The following is a 14,297-nucleotide window of genomic DNA, read 5'->3' on the forward strand; positions in this document are numbered from 1 at the left end:
GTGTGTCTGTCATGCGATTGCCACTTGCAACCTTCCCAATCAGCTTCCAGCAAGCAAAGTCATGGGGAAAGCTGAATTCGCTTAATAACTGCACAATCCACTTAACGATTCCAATGATTCTCTTAACAACTGTGACAGAAAAAATATCATAAAATCAGGCAAGGTTCACTTAACAATTACCTTGCATAGCAATGAAAGTTCTGGTCCCAATTGTGGTTGTAAGTCGAGGACCACCTGCATATAATATATAGCCTTTTCTTTTTTTTAGCAGTCTCAGTAAATGCTCAGCTCCATCCAATCGTCCCACTCTACCCCGAATTAAGGGATTACAGGGTCATAAAAGGGAGGGTATTTTTTAGTGATTTGATTGATAGTTGTTATCAACTTGATATCAACTCTCAACTTCATAGGCATCTATTATCTATTTACCCGTGCTTTTCTTGATAAAAGACAGGAATGGTTCTGCACAATGCAAAATTATGCCTTTGACAGTGGATCCCCAGCATCTTCCTACTGTATATCTCTGCTGCCCAAAATGAGGGCTGTTGCTTTAGCTGAGAATCTGGGATGACCTTCAAGTCTTGGATAACCCCATTGGGAATATATATTCCTGGTATACATTCTCAATGTTTTTTGCTCAATCCTCCCAGGATGAGGTAGCACAGAAAGACTGGGGGTAGTGTGACTCATTGGTTTAAATGCTGTTATGTCTAATTAGGTGTACATAAGGTTCAAAAAATAATGACTGAGATGTTTATACTTGAGCTATTTAGAAGATCCTTGAGACCCTTTTTTTACAAGTGTGCATATGGCTACAATAATAATAATAATAATAATAATAATAATAATAATAATAATAATAATAATAAAAGTTGGAAAGGACTTTGGAGGTCATCAAGTCCAACCCCCTGCTCAGGCAGGAAACCCTACACCATTTCGGACAAATGGCTGTCTAGTCTCTTAAAAACTTCCAGTGTTGGAGCATTATTTAGCCATATATAATATTCGACATCTTACACACTTCTACTGGGTACCACAGCACCCTGTAGCAATGAGTTCCGTGGGTTGGTTTCCTGAGGGATGGTCTGATTTTTGTTCAAGGACGCCAGCATTGGGCTTGAAAGGGCAGCTGTCCTACTGTAGTTCTTGAAATCTGCTCGCTTTCTCGCCTGTGGGGATTCTGCCCTCCTGCCAGAGCACTCAAGATCTCAAACATTCTTTATAGTTTCAGAGATTTTGTGCTTTGGAGTTTGAACTTCTTTCCTTGCACATAAGAGCTGCTGCTGCTGCTGCTGCTGCTGCTGCTGAACGATGGCGGAAAGAAAACTTATGAACTAAAATCTGAAGCCGAGGCTGAGAAACAGCCTGCTCCGCTTTCCCATGGCCCGAGACGCCGGGCTGAGTGTCCCCTCGGTCTGATGTGCCGGGAGCTTTGGCGCGGTTCTCCGAGCGCAGGTTGTTTCCCAACCAGGCTCAGCCAAGCCTCACTTTCTTTACAGTCTGCCTCTCCCCCCCCCCGCCCCACCCCCAAAATACACTCACACAGGTTTTGTTTGGTTTTGTTGACTCGCCATTGATCTTCGACGCCTTTCTGGGTTCCTTTGAAAGTGCCTCTTTTTTTGCAGCTCATTGTGCGCTCAAATTTAGCACCATCCCTCTTTATGGAAATCCAGGCGAGCCCTTTGGTCTTGGGGAGCAGGTGCCTACGGGTTTGCGAAGCCAACTCTTGGTCCAATTTACAAGAAAACAGTGTAAAAAGTGTCGCCTTCCCCCATTGCTCCCCTTTACCTCCCGGGCTCGTGTGAAATCCAGTAGCTAACAAAAGTGGGACTGAGCGGCGGGCGGCGGGGGGAGCTTCTGAATAGCTAAAGACCTGCTTTCAAGCCCTTTTGCCCGTCTGGGGTGACTTTGTCTTCTTTCTTAAAAGCCGAGTTTGGGTGGTGCGATGCGCGGGGGGTGGGGACGGGGGGTGAGCGAGAGAAGATGGCGAAAAGGCAAACGTACAAAAAGATACCTGTTTGCCTTGTAAAGCGCCTGGAAATCACCCGTGAGCAACCATATATAATTTGATTTGCTAGGCAATCTGCAGAGCGATTGCCCATCATTTATAATGTCCATTGAGCATTTTGCTTAATTGTGTCTCTTTTTGTAAAGGAAGCGCAGCCCCCCTCCCGGCTGCAAGGCGCGCAAGTGGCCAGATTCCCATGGACTAGCCCGGTCTGCAGCTTTGCAGGCTTTCCCAAGCGCTCTGGGCGGGAGGGAAGCCTTAATAGCCCTAGGCCGGCTGGAGGAAGCAGGCGAGGCGAGAAGGGGCGGGGCGGAGCAGTACGGGGGACGCAGCAAGTCAGCGAGCGAGCCAGGCGGAGAGGGGGGAGCGGCGAAAGAAAGCTCCCCAAGGTACGAGCGTTGCTCTCTCGCCGTTGCCTCCCCTGCCTCGCCACCCGCAGTTTTTGCAGGTGCTGTTTACACCCCTTGAAGTTACAAGCCTCTTACAGATCCTCTAACCAGCGTGGCCACTGGTTTTCCTACCGCACAGAGAAAACGACCGGAGGATTCATCTTTGCGGGCGAATGGAGAAGCCCCTTTTGGCGGAGGAGAGGCGGAGCTAAAGCGCTCAGGTCCGGGGCGACCGGGATGCCCACGCCGTCTTGTCCTGGCCCAGGTGAGAGACGCCTCGCCGGAACCGACAGGCGACGCGTGTACCGGGATGCTCAGTTGGATGCAAAACCAGTTGCCGCGGCTCCGAGAAGCGAATCTACCTGCGCACTCCGCCGCTGCAAGACACAAATCTCGGTCGCGGAATTCACGCGCCCCCCCCCCCCCCCATACACAGAGGAGACCTTTCCCCGATTACCCTCCCGGAAGAACTGGTTCTGCCTCTGGGGCAAAGGAAACCAAAGGGCGCTCCGCTATTGCTCCGCTGTTTAATCTTTGCTGCTGGAGGCAAAGCGGGATCTCTTGGGGAAACTGGTTGTCTCTCGCCATCTATCGCCACGCAAGAAGCTGTTATTTTGGGGAACAGAAGCTGTTCCACTCCCTCCCTTAGCCACTGAAATGGGAAAAAGTACTGCGGTTGGGTTAAACACCTGAGGTTCACACCAGTTGTGCCAGGTGCTAAATAAGACTCAGCAGGTGGCTATAATCTATCGCCTTGGCATAAACTCCGAAGCTAAATAGGCATTGGCCCTGGTTGGAACTTGGCTAAGAGTCCGGACTGGAAGAAAGCAGGGCGAGCTTCTGGTGTATTGCTGTCTTCGGGGGTACAGCTTCATTGGAAACTGTCTTGACATTTTTATCCAACTCCGTACATGGTAAAAGAAATAAACGGTACAAGGAACTTTCTAATGTAGTATTTTCCAATTTTGGCAATTTTAAGAAATGTGGACTTCAACTCCCAGAATTCCTCAGGGGCATGCTAGATGGAGTAATTGGGAGTTGAAATCTACACCTGTTAAAATTGCCAAGGTTGAAAAACACTCCTTTATTAAACCCCAACTGTGGGGAAAGGAGCATCCGCAGGTTATGGTAAAAAAAAAAAAATCAATATGGCGGAGGGCACCGCCTGTTTTTCCTTGAGCTTAATCAGTCTGAGCTTCCACCATGCCTTCGTGACCGCCATATTGACTTTTTTTTACCACAACACGCCTCTAGGGGAAACATGCTTCTCTTTCCCGGGTAATCCTGCTCCATTGGTTTCTCCACCGGCTCAAGGCTCCCCTTAGCCCTGAGGCCTTCTTACCCAGATCTGCGCTCTGGAAGCGGCTCATGGACCTTTGGGGCGAAGGACGCCTTGGACTCCCAATAAGCTCTCCCGGTTCCTTTCTTGGGGACAGGCGGGAGGAGTGGCCGCATTGCAGCGCTTCCTCCGAGCAGCAAGAAAGAGCCAAAGTTATACTGCCATCCTGAATATTCTTACTGAAGATTCAGCGGGATATTTTCGTTGCTAAACCCGCTTCTCACCTCGCGTTCAAGCTTTCAGCAAAACCTCCAACGAGCGGCTCGAGGGGCGAACGGGCGGAAGTGCCAGCGCCTCAATAGCCAGAGGGGGAAGGTGGTCAGCTGAATGGTTGGTTTTGTTAATTCTCACTCCACACCCGTCTACCTCATCTTCCTCTCTCCCTCCCCTTATTTGTTTTGCCTCTGCGTCCTCGCCGGGAAATCGATGGCGATCCATTTGTTATAGTCTTCCACCGGTTCTATGACGAGGGGGGGAGGTCCCTCCGCCCTCGGGCTGCCTTCGCCTCCAAGCGCACAAGTGGCGGGATTCCCATGGATTCGGCCTGCTCTGCAGCTTGGTGTAGGGGCGGGGCGGTAGCGGGGACAGGAGACACCCTGACCCCAACTTGAAAGACCTTCAAAGGAAGTGCATTATGGCGCATTACCAGCCGGGCCTTGCTCAGGTACCAGCAACTCGCTGCGCCGAGTTGCAGGTGCGCCGTCGCGCTTTCGCATTCGCGACGGGCTTTTTTGTCCTTCAGATGCGAGACGGTTGGATTCGTGATTCCATTAAGCGCCGCTGGCCTGGGGCGCCGTTCTGCTCTGCAGACAGGCTGGCGCAGAAGGGTAGCTGTTTAGTCAGGGTCCCTGTCCTCAGCCCTGTCCGCTCACAAAAAAGCTTCAAGGTTGTGCGCAAGGGACGCGCTTCCCCAGCTTCCGCCTCCACGCTCTTTCAGAGGATGTACAAGGCCCCAGAAAAGCCGAGCTGTAGGGCAGAGAGGTCGTTTACCCATGGAAGAATTCAGCAAAACAAAAGCATGACAAGTTTTATATTGATTGACTCCAATAAATGTCCCCGATCATCAACCACATGACTGTTTCTGGAAGAAGCACTGCAGCTGTTCAGACTGTCTCACTCAAGAGTCATCCAAAATCTGCCAGGATGATTTTACTTAGGGGGCCTTTAGAAAGTGGAGGCAGAATGGAAAACATCATATCAATGTGCCATTATATCACACTTGGATATACGTGGTTCCCCAGCACATCTACCCACAATCAAACAACACTTGAGAGGACCTGAATGATTTTTGCTTCTAAGGAATGTTTTTGCTTCTAAGAAAAACAAAAACAACCATATGTCCTGTCCCATGGTAGGCCTTTGATGGGAACTGATGTTTGTAAGCAATGTGCACCTGAAACACTTACAAATGCATCATCACAAGTTTACATAGATCATACTTCACTTCCTTTTTCTGCAGCATTGTAGTTAGGAACATTTTAGTATCGTGCAGGAAAATTCTTTTTAAATCTATATTATTCCATTGATTTAGAAGGCAGCCTGTTTGTATCTGGGGGTCATTTTGCTCTTTTATATTGATCAGATCCTGAATTTGCTGTGTTCTCCCTGATAGTAGCACCACTGTCTCCTCCTTCATCTAAACATTGTTTTCATACCACCACCACCATCTTTTTTTTTTTTTTACTTTTAGGTACACTTGGGAGGCTATTAGTGGCATCAGAAACAGGTTGGACTAAATCTTGTCTTGAATTAGAAAATATAAAAGTATATTTGGTTGGGATTATATAAAAATAAGAGGCTTCTGAGAAACAGCACTTAGCTGCAAAGTTGATAGTTGTTTTTCCCATTGCAAAGGATTGTTCCCAAAACTTAATAATTGAGAGATTGGCTTTGAGTATGAAGGTACAACTTAGCTATTATGGCTGTAAGAATCTGTCCAATCTGCATTAATTTAAAAGCCGCCTAAAATAAGTAAATTTTGCAGCTTATGTATTGTGTTAGAAACATTTTCCTCTAGCCATCTAAAGTATACTGAATTGAGGTTTAGATATTTTGTTTTATGAATTTCATTATGGGTTCTTTTACGTGTTCCCAAGTCATTGGGCTTCAAAATCCAAGAGACTTAGTACAACCACACAGACTTCTAGGCAACACACACAACAAGCATTCAAAGGCTAGTATTCACTGCTCCCTACTCCATCTCTCCTACATCTACTACTTCTGCTACTGTTCCTCCAACTATTGTATTACTTCTTATGAATCCTACTGCTGGAGAACAGTATCTCTATCTGCTTTAATTTGCTTCACATACCTCCTTCCCTATTTCCCACACACAAGCATCACCACACCCAGCTGCTTCTCTTCTCAGATGTTATAGCCAATAGTTGCTGTGCTAGCTAGGGAGAGGGAGAGGACAACAGCAACACAGGTGCTCATTTTGTAGGCAGCCTATTCTCTCACAATTTCTTTACAAATAGTTATTATCTGCAGAGATGAAGAAGAAATAGTCATCTTCTGATTATAAAATCCTCTGTGCAGCAACCTAAAAGAAAGGGTCAAGGGTACTCTCTTTACAAGAGGAAGAGTGGAAGAGAAAGAAAGAAAGAAAAAGAAAGAGGAAAGAAAGAAAGACTCAATATCCAGTATTTTTTTGAGCAGTCAACAGTAAATTCTCAAAGACCTGTACTGTAATACCTAAGGATATTTGCAAGATCAGTATTTTTTATAAAGAAGTAGTAGCTACGTATCTCAGATCAAAGTATGCTAAAATAAAACTAAAGCAAAATTATGTTAGTTTTATTCAAATTTGGATTATTTTCCTTCTAAATTAATGTGGTAGTAGCCAATTTAAATCTTTATCTAAATGGATATTTCCAAATAGAATCCAACAGTTTTTTCTCTAGAAGTTAAGCTTTATGAAGCATTGCAGAAGCTATGCACACTGCCACATTGTACCATTTTTAGTTGAGAGTAAATCCCTAGAACGAGTAGGGATTTAAATATAGCATTTTAATCATAGATATCTTTAACTTAGAGTCAGTTTCACCATGGAGGTTGCACCTTGAAAACTTAAGTAAGACACTTATAGGACTAGTGATTATTTGATTGCACCTACTACTCTAGATCAAAGGAGCATTGAGCAATCCTGTTATCCAATTCTAAAAGCATGAAAGAGTCATTATGTTTGGGAAAGAGCAAAGGAAAGAGAATATTTACAGTTCTCCTCCTAACAAAATTTAAGATTAATTCTACATGATGTAATAGGCAAGAATCACTTGCAGATAGAAACTCAAATACTGAGATTGCTGTGTGGCACTAATAGTTTTTATTGCTTAATGTTGGCAACATTTAAGGCACTTCTAAAATCATTCCAGCACTTCAGTCTATGCATGTTCATTAAGCTGGAAATAAATTCTGCTTTGTTGAGAACTTTCAAATTGTATGAATAGGATTGCATGCAGTCCAAGTCTGCCCAAAGGAGTTAGAAGCATTTGGTTTAACATACTTTATTCTTAACGTTATTTGTACCTTCAAGTCAATGTTGACTCCTGATAATTGCTTGGACCGGTTTCTGTCATTCTTTTTAGCAATAAGTCCCTTTGCAAACTTCTTCTTGGTCTTGGAGAGACTGACTGGCCCAGATGACAGTTGGTTTTATGCCTACAGCAAGACTAGAATTCTTTGTCACCTAGGTTCAGCCTGGTGTTGGTCTTATGAGAATCCCATGTGTACATGAGATATGTGAAATCCTACTCATTACCCTTTGTATGCTGGCTGGAAACTAAGACTGACCTCTGGCATATGGCCAGTGAGGCCACTATTCAGTAATATTTAGTTTTGTATCTTTTCTTTAGATCAGAGGATTTATATTGATGTTTCTACAGCAGGCTGAAAGTTTGTGAAGTATGTTGAAATCTACTCACATTTACTTCCAAGTCTCATTTAGAAGCATAGGTAAAGTTATCTAAATGGATAATCCTCAATAAATCTTGAAGTACTTTAATGAATTACATAATTTAAAGATACATGGGGTCTTTCTTGATTCATCTTAGTGGAATATAATGAGAGAGTATAAAGCAAACAGAGTATTCCATCCATCAGTGGAATTGGGCTATTTTTTCTTATGCTGTGAATTCATTCAATCAACTTGTGTTGACTTTAAAATTGTAGCAATGATTGCTGCAGAATAGGAAATGAGAAAAGTTTTTATCCTCCATTTTTATGAAATGTGAATGGGCAACTCCAAGCAAAATCTCCCACTAACCAACTTTTCTCCATTACTGGTTCCTGTCAGACCCTATTTCTATAATACCTATTACTGTCCATTTAGTATATTCAAAACTCCTAACATCCTGCAGTTACAACTTATGGCTACAACTTACAATAGAAATCTTAATTTATAAATGAAAAGAACTGATGGTGGGCCATTTGGATCTCATCTGTACCCTGTACTGTTCAAGATGGGTCTAGTTGAAAACATCCAGTGTTGTCTGCTTCAGGAGAGTGAGCACAGTGCTTCTCTATCTTCACATTAGGGGGGGGGGAAACAATTTCAAAGTATGATGAATGACCAAGCTTCAAAGACCTCCACAAGCTGAGATAACTGGAAAACAAAATCCAGAAAAGCAGCCTGGTGCTGAACAAAGGTTTAATTCTCAGAATGTCTCAGAGCTGGACCCATTCCCTTCCCAAACAAAGAAGGAATCAAAATCATGATGAAGTGAAAGTATTATTGAATTGGTAGGTGGCAAAGATCCATTCATTGCTCTACAATTATTATCTAGGAAGGCTTGAAGATCTGTGCATCCTCCAAGAGAGGTGATATTAGCACAATACATAAGATTGCATTACTTTTTGAGCCTGTAATATGTTGTTTCTTCTACTTGATCAAACTACTTGCTTTGCCTATGTCGCCCTGTCTTGCATGAAACAGCTGTAATCTAATTAAATGTAATTAATTTGTGAAGGAGCTGCATGTATAGTCAAACCACCCTAAAGCCTTCTATTTGCTCAATGGGTTATTTCTAATTCTACAGCACTCCATCCATAGGCCAAAATGCCTTCCTTGTTTTTGCAATTAAACTTTTTGGGGACTTCTAAGAAGGTGGGTGAAACTCTTCAATGTTTTAAACCTAAAACCTGCTGTTCCAGGTGTGGAATAGTATTAAATGTTCCAGGTGTGGAATAGTATTAAATGTTCCAGGGCTGAAAAACTATCCATATTTGCCTAAGTGAATTTCATACCCATAAGGAGGTTTATGCAGAAGTAGGTAGTGTTGGTGGAGATGGTAGCCATAAGCTCTTGAATCAGTCATTAGTACTCTTCAATTCTTCCATCTCAGGCATATTGCACATAATTTGGTGAATCTGTATTTTTAATTGTAGCAATACAATTCAGAGTAAAGAGCATAGGCATGCAGTAGAAAAAAACCATGCCCCTGAGCAAATACATTTTGAAAGTAAACATATTTTGCCAGTATAGAAAAGCAGAACCAACCTTATTTCCTTCCATTTATTTTATTCTTTGTTAGATATATTGTTCTTCAAGAGAAACCTCCTTTCATGAAAAGAGCCTTTCATTCTCCGCCCCCCAACAAGAATCCTTTGCCTCAAAGGATTGGGCTGAGAGAGGTGGCTTGCCAAAAGTCTTCCAGGGAGTTTATGTGGTTGAGGGTGGATTTGAATTGTGATCTCCCAGAAGTTATCCCAACATCTGTCTGCTACAGACATAGCACTGGACAGGCAAAATGAGGCATCCGTCTTTGTCTTTGCAAGGAAGTCATATCAATTTTAGGAATTTGTCCTAGGCATCACAGCAGCTCTTTACCAAAACCAGTCTTGATCTTGGCCTCAGGTAGCAATGTCTTTTGGCACCATCATGAGAAGAAGAGAAGGGAAAAGTGAAAGACCTTCAAGTTAGAAAAGTGAGTTATGATTTGTTGCAAGTGCCATTAATATGGGACATTTTAATGGCCACCAGAGCAGTTCTCTCACTTGACAATTCACAACATCGTAAATCAGAGATGCTGAATCATGGCTTGCTTTCTATGACAAAATGGAGATATGGACAACAATATGTTGAAATAATTGACTTTGGTTCATATAGTAAGGGACAGCAATTTATCTACATTTTGGTTTAATGAGCTGTACAAATATACCAAGAATGTATTTGTCTGAGTTTTACAAAACTTGTAACTGGAAAACACTGGGTTCAGTTGACACATGTACAGTGCACCTGCCTTTTAGTTAGCACACCATTTGGCTTTGCTACACACTTAGGACTGAGCCTCCATATTCCATGTTTGTGGCTCTTCAAGGCAGCTATCTGCTCTCACCATCACACCAGGTGTCAAAACTCAAGGATATGGCCTTGACTTTGTTCCCTGTGGAGGGAATGGCAAACTTTTGAAGTGAATGACCAGGATCTTCCGGCATCCAAGGCAGCAAGGGGAGGGGACTTAAGTGTTTATCTAGAGAAAGCATTTTGGACAAGTATCTCTATCTAGCAAGTGCTAACAATCTAGAATAAGCTTTCCGATTAATCCTCTATGTTTCTCCCTTTTGACGATCTATCTAATACCTTATTTAAAGAGGCGGTAATGAGTCTTAGCCAGGCAATGGTTGGTCAGGAAAAAGCAAGATAATTAATACTAAAAGTTCGTGAAAACGGGAATTTGGATAGGACATAATTTTTAGACTAGAATTATTAAGTCTTCCCCTCTCCCCAGGCCGATTCTAGTTACACTGAGGCAGGTAGATCCGGCAGGGTCCAACCAGAACTGGATTTCCCTTCCTCTCTCCTCCGCACATATGGAGCGAGGGTGATAGACGTTTGCGCGCAGGGCTGAGTGAGATTGGGACAGTAGAAAAGCCTGAAGACAGGTTGCTTACACCAACTTCGCCAAGAGTTGCTTCGTGGCACTCCAAGGATCCCTCCAGAGCACAATGGAGGTAACTGTACCAACGCGTTAAACTGTTTGCTGACGGGTAGAAGGAAATCCGCGAACGAGGACACCAAAAGAGAGCATACTTTGTTCCCGCTCCCCTTCAGAAACAGCCTAGGTGTATGCTCCCCCTCCCGCTCCCCCTTGACCATGGGAGGTCCTCCACTGAGCCCTGATTGGCTGGCGATGTTGGTTAATGGCACGCGCCTGCGGTTGTACTTATAAGAATCCTCGCGTGCCGGCCCTCAGTTCCTATAAGTCTGCAGCCCCCGTCGGGGAGAGAGAACGCGCGCAAATACGCAGAAGAGAGCAGTAGCAAATCGCAGCGCCGCAGGAGCCAAAGGCGGAGGCGGGGGGGCAAAAAAAAGAAAAGGCAGCGACTCACCCACAACTGGCTTCCCGTTACGCCTTTCCCCAGCCACATTCTTGCAGATCCGGCATGGAATCGGTACTACTGGAACACTTCCCTGCTGGGCTGGACTCCTTCTCCTCAGAATCTTATTTTGACGATGAGGAATTTTTCACCGATCAGTCTTCCCGCGACCCTCTGGAAGGTGACGAACTCCTGGAGGCCGACGTGGGCTTCCTGAGCCCGCCGTTCCACGAGTGTTACCGCAGCGACGGGGCTGGCGGTGGCTCAGGGTCTGAAAATGTGCCGGAAGGCTCTCTGTGCTGTGAAGCGGATCCAGGTAGCTTCTCGATGCCCTTTTCCTCGCCGTCGTCGGCCAGTTTCACCTATGAGTGTTGTGAACTGGCGTCGTCGCCCAGGGGCAGCCTCAAGGCTTTGAGTGCAGCGGCTGCGGCGGCAGCAGCAGCGCGGCGACGGCGGCGGGTGCGCTCCGAGGCTGAGTTGCAGCAACTGAGGCAGGCGGCTAATGTGCGCGAGCGGCGGCGGATGCAGTCCATCAACGACGCCTTCGAGGGGCTGCGCTCTCATATCCCCACGCTGCCTTACGAGAAGCGTCTCTCCAAGGTGGACACTCTGCGCCTGGCCATCGGCTACATCAACTTCCTCAGCGAGCTGGTCCAGTCCGACTTACCTCTGCGCAGCGCTGGCAGCCAGAGCCCATGCCAGCCCAAGAAGGTTATCATCTGCCACCGGGGCACAAGTAAGTGCAGGGTGAACTTCCCGTCCCGGTCAAGCGTGCTCCAAATGAAGAGAGGAGAGGGGGATTCCTTGGCCACAGTGGCTTCGGTGCGGCTGTAGAAACCTTGCAGACGGCCGTCCTCAAACTCACGCGCCCCGCTCTTTCCTTAAATTCATTCCCACCACCCAAGCAGTGAGAGGTCGTCGCAGCCCGAAACTTTGCTTTGAAACTCCCTGACTTGGCGCACAAAATGGGTATCCAATAGCATTCCATTCGCACTCGGATTTTCTCATGGACGTGTCTGTCGGTGGCTGTTATCACTGCTGCTACCCACAAGTGTATGCACGAGCACACACGGAAACTTTATCCTTTCCTTTGTTTGCTAGTGAAATGTGCTTGCACCGACTCAAAGGCGATCCTTAGACGGGGGTAAACCCTAAGAGGATACACTCATTCGAGGCGGAATTTAAATTCTAAGGGGCCACGTATTTTGCACGAGTCTGTAGATTGTTTGCATCCAAATCATTGCACCACTGATAAGACTATTATTTTTGAAACCCAACAATACACACAGTATTCTTCTGCATGCATTCAAAAGAAGCTGAGATCCAAATTAGGGTGCTCCTTAGATAGCCTCTGCAGAAGCCCTTGCCCATGATAAGCCTCTGCTTATCCATCTTAATGTCCTCCAGATTTTGGCTTTCCAAATACCTAGCCAGCATGGCTATAATAGAGATTAGTCCAACACATCTGAAGAGCAGCAAAAAAAATAACGCTATTCTTTAGCTATGGAGAGAAGCTGCATTCTCCCAAGGATCATGCTGGGTTAATGCAAGTATTAAATTCCTTAAATTGATAAGACTATCCAACAGGTAGATGAAGTGGTAAGTGAGCTTAAGACTACATTATATACTCAGCAAATGATGCCACAGTTAGCTGAGTCCCTGTCACAGGTGTGACAGAAAGTGGGAAGTCTCCCTTATTTATTTGGAAAATTTATATTGCCATCTACTTGCCCACAGCATGTTTATTCCAATATGGTGTGAATGTTCAGTCTAATGCTCTCCCTCTTCCTTTGTTTATCTTCCTTCCAGGATCACCTTCTCCAAGTGACCCAGATTATGGACTTCCTCCTCTTGCTGGGCATTCACTCTCTTGGACTGATGAAAAACAACTCAAGGAACAAAACATTATTAGAACTGCTAAAGTCTGGACTCCAGAAGACCCCAGGAAGTTAAACAGCAAATCATCTGTGAACAACATTGAAAATGAGCCCCCTTTTGATTTCATATCATAACATGAGAACATTATTACATTAAAAATATCAATATTTTTGCCAGCATACAGTTGTATGAGCTCTCGGTTCTGAGCTTGGTTGTTTGTTTGCAGACATTTCAGTACCTGATTAGGTAACAATGTGAACCTAGTTGAGTAATGAAACATCTGCAAGCAAACAACCGAACTTAGCCCAAAGAACTCCAATCCTGAGCTACCTATACTCTCCTTTATTGGAACATTTTTATTTAATAACACATATTTTCAAAGGTGTTTTACAATACAAAAAGTATTCTAAGGGCAATCACCTTTTTTCCTATTTATTATTAACAGCTGGGGGAATGGAGCTATCTTTTTTGAATGTATAATTTATATAATTTATCCTAATGTTAAAATATGCAATACTTGTAGATTCATTCACCAGCACCTTTGGCAAAATTGCTTTGTTAGAAAGGAAAATACTTCCCAAGAAATGTGAACATAATATATTGCCACTTGTTGAACATGTTAATTATATTAAAATATTAGTAAACTTCAATTAAAATGAATTTATTTGGAGGAGGATCTGTTCTCAGGTAGAACTTTGGATTAAATTGTTTATAAAATACAGGATGTTTTTACGGATACAGGAGATGTCTTGATGCAGGATTCAGCAAATAAACTGTGTGCTAATAAATTTATTCAGTTAATAAATTTGTTATTTAAAGACCATCTCTCTTATTGATTCTGTGCTGCAAAATTGTAATCTTATATTACTATCTGGAGAAACCCAGTACCTTCCAGATGCATAAGGATTATAGTTCCCAGAATCCCTAGTTAAGTTAACTGGCAACTATGGAACTTTAAATCACATATCCATGCTTTTTGGGATTATAGCTTTCCTAGGAAATCTTTTAGCTGAAAAAACTCTTGTGGTTTCATTTGATTTGTGAAATGTTTAAAAAACTGGTAACTACATTGAAATATTCCAATCAGCTTTTAATTTCAAAAATAAGTTATGGGTGGTATAAAGTTGGGTGACATCCAATGGACAAAGTTGTAATCCAAATTTGCTAGTTCGCTAAAGGATATTTCTCTGTGTGAGAAAGTTTGTTTCCTTATAGCAGCAACCCATTTTACTACTGTTATTTTCATTAATGTTGCTTAGCTAATACTTCTAATGGGTTTGTAAAATCACTGGAGGCTTAGGACCAGAAGAATTTCATTGGACCACTTATCAGTATCTAGCTCAGAAACGAATCAGGTTCCATCATC

The 14,297-nt window shown here is 43.9% G+C and overlaps 1 protein-coding gene across 1 annotated transcript; it reads left to right on the forward strand.

Moving 5' to 3' along the window:
• Nucleotides 1-11,119: 11,119 nt before the first annotated feature.
• PTF1A (pancreas associated transcription factor 1a) lies at nt 11,120-13,065 on the forward strand. The gene is made up of 3 exons (XM_029283272.1): nt 11,120-11,349; nt 11,470-11,789; nt 12,863-13,065. The coding sequence occupies exons 1-3, from the start codon at nt 11,120-11,122 to the stop codon at nt 13,063-13,065; spliced, it is 753 nt and encodes a 250-aa protein (XP_029139105.1).
• Nucleotides 13,066-14,297: the final 1,232 nt, after the last annotated feature.

This window comes from Protobothrops mucrosquamatus, unplaced genomic scaffold (genome assembly GCF_001527695.2).
Source record: "Protobothrops mucrosquamatus isolate PMUCROS unplaced genomic scaffold, P.Mucros_1.0 scaffold45, whole genome shotgun sequence".
In the NCBI taxonomy this organism is placed as follows: domain Eukaryota; kingdom Metazoa; phylum Chordata; class Lepidosauria; order Squamata; family Viperidae; genus Protobothrops; species Protobothrops mucrosquamatus.